We start from the raw sequence: 16,703 nt of genomic DNA, 5'->3' as shown, positions 1-16,703 counted from the left end.
TGCACTTGGACTCATGAGTGGAGCGAAGCCAAATTTTTTGACAGCCCTGAAAGATGGCCAGTGCCCAGGACTTCTGACGAGAGACACATGGATGGTTCCATGGAGGCTGGACCCTTCTGTGTGCGTCCAGGACGGCAGCGGTGAGCTAGAACAGTCACCAGGGCAGCTGACGGAGGGCAGGGGACCCCTCCACGCCCAGCCTGTCCAGGACACCCTGGTCCCTGGCACAGCCTGGGTCTTCCCTCGTTTCTCCAGGATGCCAGACAGATGCAGGGGTCTTGCTTGTGAGAGAGGCCATTTCCAAGGAGGCCTGTGGGAAACAAGCCCTTTTACTCCCCCACCCCAAGGAGGGTCTTTCTCCCTGGGTTTCTGCCTCCCTGAGGTCTCCTCTCAGGTCAGAGGAGGGAGTTCCCACTGGTAAAGCACTGAGGACGGTCGAAAGCCCCAAAGGCCACCCTGCTCCTTCCTTGCCGGGCTGGGTGACGACCCTACAGTGGGGTGGGCCCCTCGCCGAGGGGCAGGGGTGCTGAGAGCAGGCACCAGGGCCTGGATGAGCTGCTGCCACTGCCCTGCTCAGCCCGGCCAAGCGATCCCAGGCTCTCATGGGGTCCCACATTTGAAGATGCAGGGGTGGCTGAGGGAAGGGTCTCATCTAGGAAAGGGAGAGGGCTGTGGCCAGGGCCGGGGGAACAGTCCAGTCATGGGGGAAGAAGGAGGCAGGTGGGAGCTGCCAGGCTGCCAGGCTGGGGAGTGAGGAGGCATCCCTGCTAGGGATCTGATAAAGCTTCCAGGGGCAGGGGAGGAGGGTGCAGTGTCTGTGGGTGGGGGCAGGGGCAGCCACAAGAGATGGAACCTGGATGGGAAGGGACAAGAAGGGTGACACCCACAGGGGCGGGAGTCCCAGGCTGGGTCATGGAGCTCACACTAGGCCTGAATGTGTGCTGAACACCTTGGCCAGAACAGGTAGCTATCTGGCTGTGGGGGAACAGGTAGGCGGTCTAGTTCCTCCCAGGAGGTAGAGAGGGTTCTTGAAATTGCCTCCTGGGGACTCTTAAGTCAAAACAGCCACCCTGGTGAACCCTGCCCCCATCCCACAGACAACAGGGGCTGGAACATCGGGATTGGTGTGAAATTCCGCATCTATCTTCTCGTTTGACCCTTGCAGCGGCCCATGGGACTGGACAGAACCCACTGACAGCTGGAGGCTGGAGGCAGATCTTGGTACACTTCCCTGGCTTGGGCAGGTGCGGGAAGCCGGCACCCTGGGGTACCAGCCAGGCCTCTGGCCATAAGCAGCAGATGGCTCTGAGAGGTGGGTGCCCTTCCCACAGCCCCCAGGGCTGCTCGCTGGAGCAGAGGGGGTCCTCCCTGGGATGTCACTCTCCTAAGATGATGAGATGGAGGCTGAGAGAATGAGAGGCAGTGAGCATCTACTGCCTGGCCATTCCTTCTCACCCCCCAATCTCCTAGGACTAAGATGGGGCTAGGCCTGTGCTGCTGCAGAAATGGACGTTTCAACCGGCCAGCCACGGCTCCCATTTCCCGACTGTCCCGGTGGAGACGGGCACCTGGCGGCCACACGGTCAGTGTCACAGTAGCCTTCGCCTCTGCAGGGACACCGGCTCATTGGCCTCCTGAGGCCATGTGTGGACACTGGGCCCCTCGAGCCAGGCGGGGACACTTCTACCTGGCTAGTTAATGCCACTCGATGTTAGAAGTTTGAGGCAACGTTGCCATCATTTTAAGTGCCTGCCGATTTCTGTCACCATTGGTCATCAGGACACAGATATATTTTGAAGGAGCCCTTCTGATGTATCTATTGGTGGAGCTAGTTGAAGAGCCCGACCTAATGGTGGGGTCTGGGAGCAGTGAGGCCATCGTGTTTATCTAGCTGGTGAGGTAACACCCCCAGCGGAGGCTCAGGACCGCCAGGCGCCCCAGGTCGGGGACTGGGCTGGAGGGTGGCAGCGCCCTTCAACACCCTGCAGAGGGTGGGGTGAGATTATAGTGGTGGGGGGCACTGCTGGGGACAGGGTGGGACGGTGGGGACAGGCAGGCCAGACACCCTGGACCCACTCAAGGGCCTGCAGGGGTCTGAGAAAGCGAGAGGGAGGCAGAGCATGGGGGAGAAATGCAGGAGGGAAGGAGGGAGGGAAGGAAGGCTCATTCTTTTCCCTTCTAGAAATCACGAATTGGTTATTAGAAATTACTTCAAGGCCTTGCTGCTGGTGGGGAGGAGGCGGCACCTGCAGGAGAGGCTGGCCCTGGGTGAGTCTCATGCCCCACACCCTGCTCTGCACCAGGGCGCAGACCCTTCCTGAGTAGCGGCCCCCAGACCCCAGCCTGGCACTCATCTGTCTCCAGCCCAGAGAGAGGCCCAGGGCAGCTGTGGGGCCAGGCTCCCCAGGAGGGTGGCTGAGGGGTGGTGACTGGGAGACAGATGGCTTCCGAGGCTGTCCTGCATCCGCCTGTTGGCCTGAAGATGGATCTGAGCGCTTACTATGTGCTAGGGAGTGTGGTAGTCCTGGGGAGTCAGCCACACAGGACTAAGGGCTCTGGGGCGGAGACGGTCGCTGCAGCCTCTGACCGCCAAGAATTGCAGTTGAGGGGGTGGGGGTCAGGGGGCTCCTGACTCACTAGTTGCATGCCCTTCACAGCACCGTCCCACTTGTCGCCTGGACTGTCACTGCTGGGCCACCCCCACTGTCCCAGGCCATAGAAGGGTGCACACAAACACCCTCCTTTTCCAGGTGGGGAGGCCCAGGCCCAGGGAGGAGGCCCCTGGCCTGTCACTCAGAGTGGCAGCAGGTCTGGACACAAATGGGGGCTTCAGCTCCAGGTCAGGGAGTCCCCATCCCCAGGCCTAGAAGGGAGGGTGACTCTGCAGCTCTGTGGCCCCCACGGCCCCTCCTGCACCCTCCCAACTCCGCTTCTCGAGAAAGGCTATTCTCGGGTCTTCCCAACAGGTGCCGAGCACGTAGCATGAGTCTGCGCTGAAGTCAGCCTCCCAAAGTGTCTTGGCTGGGCCTTGAGGCCACCTCCACCCCCAGCAGTGCTGAGAAGCCCAAGGCCCGAGACTGACAAGCATTTCCGGGGCTGGTACGTCCTGGGCTGGCTCCGAGTGGGGTGGCTTCGGGCTGGGTCTGTCACCCTTATCCAGGGACTACAGCCAGGGCTGGAGACTGCCCTTCCCTCCCCTCCAGGGGAAAAGACAACCCTGACATGGGGGTGGATGCCCCCTCCTCCAGGAAGCCCTCCTGGCCCTGGGTGGCCCCCTCTGTACCTGCGCCCCATTACTATGTAGTTGTTGGTTCTGAGCTGGGCTTTTGGGGAGGGGAGGACAGGGCTGTGTCCAAGCTGGCACTTGGATGCCACTCTGCACGAGGCCTGTGCGAAGTCCTCTCCCAAGGGCTGGGTGCTGTGACCCCCCAGGTTCCTGGGGAGGCTGGGAGCCCCTGGGAGGTTGGATGCCTTGTCCGGGCAGCCTGGCTCCAGCCCTGTATCCTGGTCATGCTTTGTCCTAGCATTCAGCAGTGTGCCTGGCACTTTGTGCGGCCTCAGCAGGTAGCTCCTGAATAAAGGAATGTGTGCCCACCTCAGCCACAATTCCTACAGAGGGGGTACTGAGGACTCATTTCAAAAGGGCTGGTGACACTTCTGGAACCCCTGGTTCCTGGGGAGGGGCCCAGGCTCCAACAGGCAGACCCGGCCCAGGGCCGTCTCCTGGGCCTCCACCTTGGGCTCAGAGGGGCTGGAGTTAGAGGTGCCGCCGGCAGGCAGCGTCCCCACCCCAGAGCCACCCTTGGCCCCTGCCCCCGCTCGGCCACATAGGCACTGCCCACAGCCTCTTGTTCCTTGGCCACGAGGAATGAGACCGGGGCCTGGAGGTGCCCCTGCGTGGTCTCCAGGTCTCGATCACTGACAGGCACTCAGAGGCACCAGGAGGAGGCCTGCGTGGAGGCGGAGGGGCAATGCTGCACAGAAGGAAATGTATGTGTTTTGGCTTCCAACTGCCTCTGCAATGACATAATCAGAAGGCTTTTACTGACTGGGCAATAAAACAGCTCATCACTGTGAACACGAGTGCCTCCGCAGAGTGGCCGCCGGCTTGGCAGCCCTGGGAAGGTCACTCAGGAGCCCAGAGGAGGCCGCCTGGCAAGCAGCAGTGTCCCCGGAGGCCGAGCCCAAACACAGGCAGGCCCTGGGGGCTGTCGTTGGTCCTGGGCTGAGTGTAGCACAGAACCCCCAGGGTTAACCCCCCCATACCACCCACTGTAGCTGCAGTGCTCCTGGGGCTGACCACTGCCGTGGCACCCCTGCCAGGCCCCGGGAACATTGCCCCACCCCTGCCAGGCCCCGGGAACATTGCCCCGTGGAAGCCATTGCCCGAGCATGATTGCCCACTTTGCGTCCTGAGGTCAAGGTGGGATTGGCTCAGTGAAGAGCTGGCTCGTGGTGAGGGGGCAGGGAGGCGAGGCAGGAAGGGTGGTCCAGGAGAAGGTCTTGCAGTGGAGGGTCCGGGGGGCCCACGGGTCTGGAAGAAGGCATCATGAGGCTTTAGCCGGGGAGGGAGGAAGGAGAGGGTCCTAGAGTGGGGGCTTCTCCTGGCAGCTCTTGGGTGGAGCCACCTGGGCTGTGGCTCCCAGTGTGGCGTCTGCCCCCAGCAGGAGGCGGGACGGGCGTGGCCCGTGGTCTTGATGGGGACGCGGGGCCATGCAAGGCATGGTGTTTCCCAGCTTCAAGGAGCCCTGGACACCACGGATCCAGGAATTCCCACCTTGGAGTGGGAGGTAAAGAGGCAGCGCCTGGGGCGGAAAGCTCCGCAGTAGTCCGCCGTAGCTCCTCTGACGCTGGCCGCCAGGCGAACCCAAGCCCCAAAAGCCCCCAGCCCATGTGCCACTCTCCCCAGTCACCACCGGGGCGGTCCCCAGCCCGTGACGGCGCCCTTCCCACGGAGCCTGGCCTGAGGAGTGGTGCAGGGCAGAGGGGTGTCCGTGAACACCAGCGGCCACCTCTACAGGGGTGAGGCTGGGCTGTGTGTTCCCACGCTCCACAGGCAGGGGCCGATTTGTACTAGTGTTCTGCGCTGCGTAACCAATCGCCACACAGCTGGCTGCTTGAAAACACCACCCTACGCCCTCACGGTTTCCGTGCGTTGGAATCCCGGCCTGACGCAGCAGGGCTCTCTGCTCAGCATCTCCCTGAGCTGAAATTCAGGTGTTGACCCGGCTTCAGCCTCCCTGGAGGTCAGGCCCTCTTCTAGGTTTGCCAGGTTTTTGACCGACCCCAGCTCCTCGTGGTTGGAGAGCTGAGGTCCCTGTTCTCTGTGGCTGGGGCCGGGGCGCTGGCAGCTCCTAGAGGCTGTCCGGAGACCCTGCCACGTGTGCCGGTGAGCGTTTCACAGCAGGCTGTGGCATCCTCCTCGGACACCAGCAGGACCGGTCCCTGTGATGACCTGATGGGGTCAGGCCCAGCCAGCACCATCTTCCCTTTGAGTCACTTGAGGTCAGAGTTCCCTCCCCGGGAGTGATGCCGTCCTGCCTGCTGGCCCTGCCCTCACTCGGGGAGAGATGGCGGCGGGATGCACCCCAGGGCCGGAATTGGCCGATTCTGCCTCTGCAGGCTTTGGCTTCCAAAGGAAGTCGGGAGACTCTGAGCCTCTCGCTCTACAGGGAGAGCCGGATGCCCCCTCAGCAAATGCCTGAGATGCCGGGCTGAGGGGACAGAAGCTTTGCCACCTCAGGGCCCGAGGGCAGCCCCATGAGCCCTGCCCAGGCCCAGCCCCCACCCCTGCCCCGCTCCGGGCAGCCGTGCCCAGCCCCCACCCCTGTCTCGCTCCGGGCAGCCGTGCCCAGCCCCCACCCCTGCCCCGCTCCGGGCAGCCGTGCCCAGCCCCCACCCCTGCCCCGCTCCGGGCAGCCGTGCCCAGCCCCCACGCTCCTGGCGAGAGCATTTCTGGTGGGAGCCTTGCCCCCGGTCGTTGAGGCCCCGGATCCACGGGACGAGTGCCGTGAGAGGCCGGCTGTCTCTGTTAAGCTACCTGAGGACTCCAATTCAATCATTTATCAGGTCCCATCATAAATTCAAGGCAGCCCTCCAAGGTTTGAAGAGCTCAAATTTGACTTCCTCGGGAGTTTTACGAGGAGCGGGAGCCATTTGTCAGGGCGGACGGCTCCATCTGTTCAGCGGGCGCCCTTCGGCGAGGGAGGTTCCCGGAGAAAGCAAAGCTGGGACCGGAGGTCGGTGCTGTCAGGAGGCCACGTGTCCTCCAGGGACCAGAGTGTGGCCCCTGAGAGTTTGTTTCTTGGGATGATTAGCAATTCAGCCAGGGCAGGGGCACATGGGGGTGCTGGGGGGTGGGGGAAGGTGGGGAGCTGCAGCCAAGTCACTGTGAGCAAAGACACCCTGCCCGACTTGAGCTGCAGCCAAACGCAGCTGCCTGAGGCCTCCCTGCTCAGGGCAGACCCCGATAGCCCAGCCACCAGGCCTCTTCTGGAGGGACACTCGGCCCACAGGGCCCTGACCCTGGAGGGGAGAAAGGGTCACCCAAGCCTCCCTACTATCTGCAGCCCGTGGTGGGTACCCGCCAGCTGCAGAACACGGGGGTTAGATCATAAAGCAGGAACGGCAGCTTCCTTGCCTCCTGAACATCCCGTCCCAGAGCTGGCTGGAGCCTGGCTCAGCGGAGCCAGGAGGCGCCTGCAGCATTGGGACACGAGGCGAGCTGTGCAGAGAGGCAGCCGCACTTCGCTGGGCCCCTGAGTGGGGGTTGCTGCACTGTGCCAAGGGCTCTTGGGGCTCCCAGGTGGGGTGGGGGCTGCATTTGACATGGAGCCCAAAACCTCCTTGGGCCCAGGAATGGGGTTCACATCAGGAAACTGCCTGAGGGGTCTCGTTCCTGCTGTGCCTGAGGAGCGAGGGCTGGAGGAGGAGGAGGAGGGTGGGAGACGGTACTTCCGGAATTGACCGTTTGAGCCAGGTCTGGGGGCCAGAACTGCAACCTCCCCCATGTGTGGCACATGTTTTAATCTGTCAAGTGGCTTTGTGGCCACCATCTCAGAATCTCCAAAAGCAACAGCAATGGGAACCGCCCCCGACCGAAGCTTGTGAAAATGCAGATTCCTAGGTACAGCGCCTGGGTACGCCTGGGTACACTGAATCCTCCTACAGCTGCTCTGGGGTAGTGAGCTCCCCATCTGCACAAGCATTTAACCGAAGCATCCAGCCTCAGTGACCGGAGGGCTACTGGACCAGATGACCTCCAGCTCAGTCCCAGATCCACTGACCGCCCAGGGGTCTCGATCACCTGATCCTCAGCAGGGCTGGTAGAGGCTGGCACCAGGACAACTCCGGACCTCGGGGTAAGGGGTGCTTCACAGTGAGCGGCCAAAGGCACGTTCCCATGGGCCATTGTCACACCCTGCCTGGGCCTGCCAGCTCCAGGGGGCCATTGTGGCCTGCACCCCCGAGGAGGAGGACACCACCCCCTGTGGTTACCCCGAGCCTGCTGCCATATTTGTAAATGCTACATGCAGGGAACCAAAAAGTCCCCGGCCCAAATGAAACAAAACCCCAGAGAGCACCTGCGTGGGCCCACGAGAAAAAGCCATCTTGGCGTCCCATCCGCAATAGGACTCAGCTTGGCAGCCTGCACTGCGCAGCGTTCAGCTCCTTTCCAAATGAGTTTGGCGTTTTTTATAAAAAGCACCTTTATAACAATCCCAGAATGAATATTTATAGGGCAGGGATGAGGGAACCGGCTAATTGTGGCTGAGATCCTGCCGGATCAACACTCCTCGGCTCCCAGAGGATGTGCACAGGAGATTAAAGCTGTTCCCTTCATCCCTGGGTTCAGGGCTGGGCTCCAGGTGCAGAGTGGAGACCCAGAAGGAACCCTCTAACCCTAGCAGACCATAGGCTAATGCTGTGACCAAGGGCATCAGGGGCTGGGGATGTTCTTAGAAGTAGGGCCGTTGGGAGGACGTGGGAGGCCAAGGCTAAGGGCAAAAGGAGAATCTGAGAATTTGGCCAGTGCCATCTGGCCTCCTCTGCCGGGAGCTGAGAATTCGGCCTCTGCCATCGGGCCTCCTCTGCTGGGAGCTGTTACAAGCTTCGGGTGGGGCGGATGATGAGGAGGCAAGACCCAGTGTGGGCGTCCATCTGGGTGGCTTGGACAGGACAGCCCAGGACCCCTGCTGTCCACCCTGGAGAGCAGAAGCTCTGAGCTCTCCCCCAGCCACCTCCTTCTGTGGAGCCCCTGGGGGAGGGGCAGGGAATAGGTGCCCAGAGTGGGACCAGGCATCGTTTGGTTCTGGAGCTGTAGGCAGCTGTGAGAGATGCTGGTGAAATCTGCAGGGATGAGGTCCCCCCTGAGCCTTGGGGCTTTGCTGGCAGCATCGCTATGGCCCAAGACACAGGGAACAGAAGTGGGTGGCTAGGATCAGGCCCTTCTTTCTCCCTGGAAATGGAAATCTGTCTCAACCCAGAAAAATACTCTGCAAGAGCCAGTGAACTTGCTGGGGTGAGGGACCTGCTAGCTCCCTTCCCTGCCTGTGGTCCTTGTCCCCTGCAGGACTGGCCCTGAGTGGCGGGGGGCTGGGCACCATTCCTGATTGTCCAGCAGTGCTGGGCTGGGGAGGGTCCTCACCATGGGTATGTCCATGGAGGGGGCTCCTCCCTCAGCCCTAGCGCTGCTCCCCAACCCTGACCCTGCTCTTCCACTCACGCCCTGCAAAGATGAGCAAAGTTGTAGCTCCAAGGAGCTTGGGCGGACAGCTCAGAGGAGCCCAGGCTGCCCACTTCTACTGCCTCGAAATGACTTTTATTTGCTTCTAGGATGGGTCAGTGTGAGTCCTCTACAGAGGAGAAGCAGACAGACCCAGAGAAACACTTATCACCCCCACCCAACACACACGCCCGCACTGAGCTGGGGCAGCGAGCAGAGGGACGGAGCGGGAGGAGCAAGCCTTCGGAGTCCTGAGGGGGGACATGGAGAGCTCAGAGGTCAGCCTGGACCCCCAGGGCCCTGTTGTATGTCCCCTGCCCCTTGGGGTCCTCCCCACATCCCGGGGGTTCTGGGTTGGCTGGACTCATGGATGGTGCAGGTGTACCGGAGGCCTCCCTGCGCTGACCCAGAGCCTCTGAGTGACCCGTGCTGGAGGCTCCAAGCAGTGCCACGTGGGCCTCAAGGAGCGTTGGAGTCTGCGATGGCAAAGCTGTCACCGTTCTGAGTGGGATGTCCATGGCTGGAAGCAAATCGCTCTCCCCTAACATCATGGCAATGAAATAGAACTTTATGAGCTGTCAGAGAGACTTTGCCCACTGCCCCTCAGGTAGTGCGTGCATATTTGTTTGGCTCCGTGTGCACCTGTGCACCCTGAGGTTGGGCAGGAGGCAGCCTCCCAGGCACGGTGCGGGCGGACGGTGAGGTCCTGTTCCTTTCGCAGTGTTGTGGGACATGCCGGGTGCCCATGGGCACTTCACACACAGCTCTGGTCTGTGGGGCACACAGGTGCGCACAGCCTCCTGGGAGCTTCCCAGGACACCTCATGCTTGTGTGAGCTGTGTGCTGGGGTGTGGGGCAGGCAGAGGGGATGGTGGCGACCACTGCAGGCTATGTCTCCTGCTGGGAGCTTGGACGAGTCCACAGGGACCCCTTAAAGGCTCTGAGAAGGCCCATCCTCCATGCCAGTGACAGGGAGTCTCCCGGGGGGCCCTGCTTGTCCCCCCTCAGCGCTCGTCTGGGCTTGGAGGGTCTCCTGGAAAGATGTGTGAGGGAGGGGGAGGGGTCATGAGTCTCCCATGGCTGCTGTAACAAAAGCCACAGTTTATTCTCTTGCAGTCCCAAAAGTGAAATAAATCTAAAGTCCATGTGTTGAAAGGGCTGGCTGCTGGAGGCCCTGGGGAGAATCCGGATCCTGCCTTCTCCGGGGTCTGGAGTTTCCTGCGCCCCTTCACCCGCGGCCCCTCCTTTAAAGCCATCTGTGCCGTGTCTTCCAGGCTCCTCCTGACTCTGACCCTCCCACCCCCTCTCCTAAGGACCCTGTTAGGACACTGGGCCACAGAGAGCATCCAGCGTGATCCTGCTCCATCCCTCCTGCAGAGTCCCTGCTGCCACATAAGGTGGCACGGCCACGGGTTCTTGGACTGGGATGTGTACCTCCTTGGGGGGAGTGGGCATTACTGTATCCCCACACAGGGAATATGCCAGCAGCAGACGGGCTTGGGCAGTGCTAACGCTGAGGTCTCTTACGGCCCTCCCTGGCAAACCTGTGACTGGCCTGGGGATGGTGTCCTTGGCCAGGAGGGCAGCCACCCCCCACCCTGCCTCTCTCCCAAGTGTGGCTGGGGCATCAGGAGAGGCAAGGTCAGACCTCAGCAGTAGCTGCCCCTCCTCAGTGGGCAGCCTGAGGGGCCCCAAGCTCACGGTCTGGGTGGCCCTGTGTCCCAGGGCAGAGGTCACTGAGAGGGGGTTGGGGCTGGACTCTGAGCTGGGCTTTTTTTTTTTTAAAAAAAAAGAGGTGAAATTCACATGACATAAAATGACCACTTAACGAGTGTGGTTCGGTGGCATTTAGCGCATTTGCCACACTGTGCAGCCACCATCTCTGTCTACTCCTCAGACACTTTCATCCTCCACCCCCTGAGAAGCTCTGGAGCCCATTAAGCAGTCACTCCCGTTCCTCTCCCCGCCCCCGCACGGCGGAATCTGCTTTCTGTCTCCATGGAGCTGCCCGCTCTGTGCATCTCCTATCAGCGGAATCCTGCAACCGGCGGTCTCTGTGTCTGCTTCTCCCGCTGAGCAGGGTTTTTAGGCACTTCATGTTACCGCTCGTGTCCCCGTGGCATCCCTTTTTAGGGCTGAATGCTATTCCCCCACATGGATATGCCGCACTTCATTTATTTATTCATTTATTTAGAGACAGAGTCTCACTCTGTTACCCAGGCCGGAGAGCAATGGCATGATCTTGGTTCACTGCAACCTCTGCCTCCCGGGTTCAAGCGATTCTTGTCCCTCAGCCTCCCAAGTAGCTGGGACTACAGGCACTCATCACCACACCCAGCTAATTTTTATATTTTTAGTAGAGACTGGGTTTCACCATGTTGGCCAGGCTGGCCTTGAACTCCCGACCTCAGGTGATCCGCCCGCCTCGGCCTCCCACAGTGCTGGGATGATAGGCCGTGCTTTCTTTATCAATCATCAGCTGACAGGCCTGTGGCTCCTCCACCTTTTGGCTGCTGTGAATAGTGCTGCTGGGAACACTCCCGTGCGCCTATTTGTTTGAATATTTCTTTTTATTTTGGGGAGCTTGTGCTGCATTAGTCAGGTCTTGCATTGCTGTAAAGATAAACCTGGGGCTGGGTGATTTATGAGGAGAGGTTTAGCTGGCTCACGGTTCTGCCAGCTGTATAGGAAGCATGGTGCTGGCATCTGCTGGGCTTCTGGTCAGCCCTCAGAAAGCTTACAGTCATGGCAGAAGGTGAAGGAGGAGCAGGCTTGTTACATGGCCAGAGCCAGAACAAAAGACAGAGAGTTGTGGGGGAGATACGACACACTTTTCAACAACCAGATCTCGTGAGAACTCACTGTGGTGAGTGGGTGCATGGCACCCAGCCATGAGGGATCCGCCCCCAGGACCCAAACACACCAGGCCCCACCTCCAGCACTGGGGCTCACAGCTAAAGATGAGCTTTGGAGGGGACGTGCAAGCTCTGTCAGAGGCCTAGGAGTGCAATTGCTGGGGTTTATGACTTCATTTTTCGAGGGACTGCCAGGCTGTTTCCACAGTGGCTTCACCTGCATGAGGTGGTCGGAGTGGGTGAAGGGGGCCCCACGTGTGGCTGGGCAGCAGTGACAGGGCTTGGTCAGGAGCCAACACACTGCTCCCTGCAGTGAACAGGAAGCTCACAGCCCGAGACAGCCCTTAGTGTTCACGGCCACCCTGTACCTACACAGCTGTGGGGTCAGCTCCAGGGAAGTGGCCTGCTCAGCCTCAGTCCTCTGCTGGGAGCCCAGTGTTCGTGGATTTCCAGAAAGAGGGGCGCCAGGTGCACACTCGACTCACGGAGTGGGCCGCTGGTCCGGGCACGGTGGAGGCCTCTGCTGGGACGTAAGATACCATGGGAAATACTGGCTTCAAGAAACCCACCCCGCGGAGCACCTTGGCTGCCGGGGGCTTTGTCCGGCCACGGTGGGCGACTAGGGGCAGCTCGGGTGTGGGGCGGCTGCGGCTGGAATCCTGCAGACAACGTGGGAGCAGCCCTCATCACAGCCACCGCTGATGGGGACCACGGCTCCTCAACGGCTCCCACCACCTCTGGGGTTGGGCATCCTGGCAGGTGTCCCCGCCCCTGTGGCCTGACCCTCCAAGGGTACTGGCCCTGCCGTGCGCCTGCCCCACTGAATAAGCCCTCAACCTCGCCCCACTCACAAAGCTGAACACATATGAACGCGGCTTCAGCGAGAGTCCCCTGTCCTGCCCACAGCCCAGCTGTCCAGCTGTTCAGGCGTCCATGAATTGATGGATCAGTTGATTGACTGAGTCATTCATTCATTCACTTGGTCCTCTGAGCTCCAGTGTCCAAAGGCTGAAAGGAGGTGAGAAGGAAGCCCTCCGCGGGGCCGTCCCTGAGCTCCCCCTTCCTCATGACCCCTAAGGGGGTGCTGCGGCTCCCCTTCCAGTTGAGGAAGCTAAGGTCAGAGAGGTGAGAAACCTGCCCTCATTCACACCCAGGCCCAGGCTCAGAAGGGTCTCCCCCTCCGCTGGGGCACAGTATGCTGGGCACTGACACCGGCGAGGCGCCTCCCTCAGCCCATCCTGCTGGTGCAGGAACGCCAAGGAATTGTGGGCGGCGGGGCCCTCCCCTGGACGAGGGTCCCCCTCAGGGTGTCTGCCCCATCGGCTGAGGACAGCCTCTCCCTGGCAGCCAGGGCCTGGTCACGGCTGCTCCTGGGACCCTCACCTTGACTGTGGGAATCTCTGCCCACGATAGAGACCCCGAACCCACGGCTGTGGCAGATGCAGGAGGAGGAGGGTGGCCCTGCCGGGGCGTGTGTGCCACATTCTGAGCACAGACATCCCAAGGCGATTGGGATGCCGCCCGGCCCTGGGGGCTAAGAGGCCACTTGGGAGACTCAGTGGTCGCCCAGGGTGAGGGTGGAATCCAGAATCAGATGGTCCTTCCAGGCAGTGCGGCCCCCTCCGCAGACCGGATGGTGTGGCCCTGTGGGAAGCGCTGTGGCGTGAGACTCCGTGACCGCCCTTGGCTTCCGAGAAACCGCTGCTCTCCTGCATCCGCCCTCCGCTCAGCGTGTGTGGTGAACTCCCCTCGTGCGCGAGGTGCCCTGTGGCCAAAGTCTGCATGTGCCTCTACTTACCCAAATCCCAGGGGCCTCTCGCTGGGAGCTGCCCCCGCCCAGTCAGCCCCGGGACCCTCTGGGCTGTGCCACAGCCTCTGCGCGGGGGAGCATTTCTCCTGTTTGCTCTGGCACCATCCAGGCCAGTCTTCGTGCTCCCCACTCTCCAGCCCGGCTCCCCTCTGGCTGCACTCAGAGTCCTGGGGCTGGGGCAGGTTCAGATCTGCGGACAGACAAGGATGTCGGGGCAGGAAGATAGGCTGTGTCTTCGCGTGCTGGGCAACTGGCTTTTCCTCCTGAGCCTCAGTTTCCCCACCTACAAAATGGTCTCAGAAGGCTCCCTGGTGAAGGGCCATCCCCCTCCCAGGGATGCACCCTGTTCTCCAGGGCCCAGGCCATCTGACATCCCCCTTGCTCTTGTGACCACATCTGTTCCAACAATGAACCTTTCGGGCAAACCTTCAGGGCACAGCCAGAACTCGGCAGCCCTCCCCAGGGCACCGCAGCTGGGCGGGGCCTCTGATGCTCCAGCCTCTGCCCTCCACCCTCACCCTCAGCAGAGAAGCCATAGGGGCCCTGCTATAGCTGTGCCAGCCTGCCCAGGCCTGTGCCCCTCAGCAGGACACCTGCAACCCTGACCCTGCCCGAAGCCCAGCCCCAGGCCACCCATCCACTGCCACTGCCCCGGTGGCAGCCATGCTGCCCTCCCGCTGCCCGCTGGACACACCAGGTCCCCCTTCCCGCCTCTGGGCCCCTGCCTCCCTGTGCATACTCCCGGAGGTGCTCTTCTGGGACCCTTCCCTGCCTGCCCCTCTGATATCACTGGGGGGCCTGTTCATTCACCCCCACCCAGGCCTTCCCTGACCTCTGACCTCTGACCTGCAAGGTGGGACTCCAGGCCCTGACCCCTGTTCCCCGGCTGCTCCTTCCAGCCCCCATGCCCAGCGCTGGGCCTGTCTCCACATTCCCTGGACTGTGCATTTTCTCTCTCCCCCGCTGTCCGATACGGCGCTAGCTACACGAGCCTTCTGAAGCTGAAACAAATCAAAGCTGCACTGAGTAAAAGATCCAGGTCTGCAGGGGCACCAGCCCCATTTCTGAGAGCTTGGCAGCCACTCATGGCCAGTGGGAGCCACGTGGGACGGGGCAGAACACTCACTGTCATGGCGCGTTCCACCGGACGGGGCCTCGTGGTCAGTCCCGCAAGGGCGGGGTGAGCCTACTTGTTCCCTGCTTGGGTCCTTGCTCAGGCTTCCCTGTGGGGTGAGGGCTGTGGTGGCCTTGCTGTCGGGGCTTACTGCTTGCTCCTTCATTCATTCACGCCTTAAACCACCTGCAGACACCAAGGGGAAAGTCTTGGGGGCCTAGGCCCCTCTCCCGTCTCTTCCCCTTCTGCCCCCTCCACCCCGTCTCCCCCTTCTCTCCCCTCTCCCCTCCCTCCCGTCTCTCCTACCCACTGTGGTCTCCCTTTCAAATCACGGTGGAGTGGGCCTCGGGCAGCACGGCCCTGGCCCATCAGGAGCGAGGGCTATGGGCTCTGCCTTTACTGCCCTGGTGAGAGCAGCTCTGGGACATGGTGGGGGCCAGACTGGCCCGAACACACCCAACTCCGATCAATGCTGGGTGTGGGACCTTGGGTGAGTGAGCACCCACCCTGAGCCCCAGTTCCTTCTCGGTAAAGTGGGGACAGCAAAATGCCCTCCTCTTAGGGGTGCCTTGAGCTCAGCATAGAGCCCCTGCAGAAGCTTCTGGAACACCAGGCAGCCTAAGTGCTGTGTGCTGGCTGTTACTGTGAGGCTGGTGCTGTGGGTAAACTGAGGAACTGCTCTGTCTTCTGGCTGTGTCCTACGGCCTGGAGACGGTCAGGATCTGGCCACCCACACCAGCCCTTCTCCTGAAAAGAGATGGCCCTGTGCCCATGCCCTGATCCGTGGGTGTGGGGCTGCCGTGAGGAGGGTGATTTATGGCCACGTCTGCTGCACACCCTCTCTCTCACCACCACAGAGCACCCGCATCCTTTACAGAGCCGCCTGCCCAGTCCTGCAGACTGCTCCCCACTTCCCCCGCTGTGGCTGTCTATGCCCCTGACCCCAGCTGCAGGCCTGGTCTGCCCCCCTCAACCCTGCCTGGAGATGGCGGGCAGGAGGAAGTGGGGTGCAGGGGAGGGGACTTGCAGGGGGAGTGCAGACACCGCCCCTCACACCACGCTCTCCTGCTGCCAGTGGGAAGCAGAGTGGCTATTTAGTTTCCAGAAAAGTGCTCAGACCAGGTAGAAGCTTAAAACCTCCTGGCCTCCTTTATGGTGAGACATGAGGTCTTTAGCGGGGTGTACAGGGCTGGGAGCAGCGCCTGGCATCACCCAAGAAGCCTCTGGACTGGGCAGGTGCAGGGGGCGTCCCTCTGTCCCTCGCTGTTGCTGGCCGGAGGACACCAGAGTGGGTGTCGGCGTGAGTGATGAATATGGCTGGGGCTCCGGCTTCTTCTCCCCATGACTCTGCAGAGCCGGCCTTGGGATGTGGGGAAGGGGCGGTGAGCCCAGGAGGTGAACCTGGAGGAGAGACCCGCCTCAGCTCCTGTGGGCCAGCCTGGGGGGTGTGCAGGCTCCTTAGGGGCTTCCCTGGGATTAGATGCAGCTGAGCCTGTTCTGAGCGGTATGGACTCCCCGGCCCCATGTCCCCAACTGGCCAGAACCACAAGGGGATGCCTTCCTAAGTCCGGGAGGCACTGGGGACGTTTATGAGGTGGCTTCTGAACAGGTGGACCTGTGCTCTGGACAGGACTCACAAATACCAAAGCTCATTGTCCCCATCACACGGGCCTGCGCCTGCCGCCAACGAGTGGGTCCCCCGACCACTGTGGTCCACTGTCATTCCACGACCTGGTCCCCGGTCCTGTGGGGCCCCAGAGAGATGGGACGACCAGCCAGCGTCACACAGCCTGTGAGGACAGCCTGCCAGTTCCGGCCTCTGGTCTCTGCGTCCAGGCCCTGCAAGGACAGATCCCCATCAGGCCCCGTCCCAGGCCCTCGTCTGTTACATAATTCGGGCGTGAAATCCCGGAAGGGGGAGCTCCTGAGCCCGTCCAGCACCCGGGATTGGGGTCTCCCCATCACACACCCTTGGTGGAAGGTCCTGGCTGGGGGCGGCAAGCAGGTTGGCCTTGCCTGTGTCCAAGGCAACTGGCATTTGTCATGACTTGGGGCTGGCTTGAGAGTCTCCGGAAACCCAGGTGGCTCCGTCACCACCTGATCCTGGCCCCAATTCTAGGCAAAAGGGCAGAGCCGACGGGACTGTGGAGGGGGCCACCCACTCCTGGGTGGCCTGGGTGGGCTCAGCCCACTGGAGGC

At 61.6% G+C, this 16,703-nt stretch overlaps 1 protein-coding gene across 1 annotated transcript; it reads right to left on the bottom strand.

Annotated features, from left to right (window-relative positions):
* Positions 1–10,934: 10,934 nt before the first annotated feature.
* On the bottom strand, positions 10,935–15,425 carry LOC134735920 (uncharacterized). The gene is made up of 5 exons (XM_063634185.1): positions 15,011–15,425; positions 14,517–14,690; positions 13,379–13,580; positions 12,964–13,224; positions 10,935–12,588 (listed from the first exon to the last, which is right to left on the bottom strand). The coding sequence occupies exons 2-5, from the start codon at positions 14,668–14,670 to the stop codon at positions 12,552–12,554; spliced, it is 654 nt and encodes a 217-aa protein (XP_063490255.1). The 5' UTR covers positions 14,671–14,690; positions 15,011–15,425; the 3' UTR covers positions 10,935–12,551.
* Between the last annotated feature and the right edge of the window lie 1,278 nt (positions 15,426–16,703).

This window comes from Symphalangus syndactylus, chromosome 24 (assembly GCF_028878055.3).
Source record: "Symphalangus syndactylus isolate Jambi chromosome 24, NHGRI_mSymSyn1-v2.1_pri, whole genome shotgun sequence".
NCBI lineage: Eukaryota > Metazoa > Chordata > Mammalia > Primates > Hylobatidae > Symphalangus > Symphalangus syndactylus.
The sequence above is the reverse complement of the archived record's forward strand: the minus strand, read 5'-3'. Positions and strand labels throughout refer to the sequence as shown.

Bases quoted from the DNA above. Each gene is read 5' to 3' on its own strand.
- LOC134735920 (XM_063634185.1), bottom strand. From the start codon at position 14,670: ATGAAGGAGCAAGCAGTAAGCCCCGACAGCAAGGCCACCACAGCCCTC. The intron at 13,581-14,516 runs GTGAGTGTTCTG...GTCTGTCCGCAG, and splicing joins CGGTGGAACGCGCCATGACA to ATCTGAACCTGCCCCAGCCC. The intron at 12,589-12,963 runs GTGAGGGTCCCA...ACCTCCTTTCAG, and splicing joins CAGAGATTCCCACAGTCAAG to CCTTTGGACACTGGAGCTCA.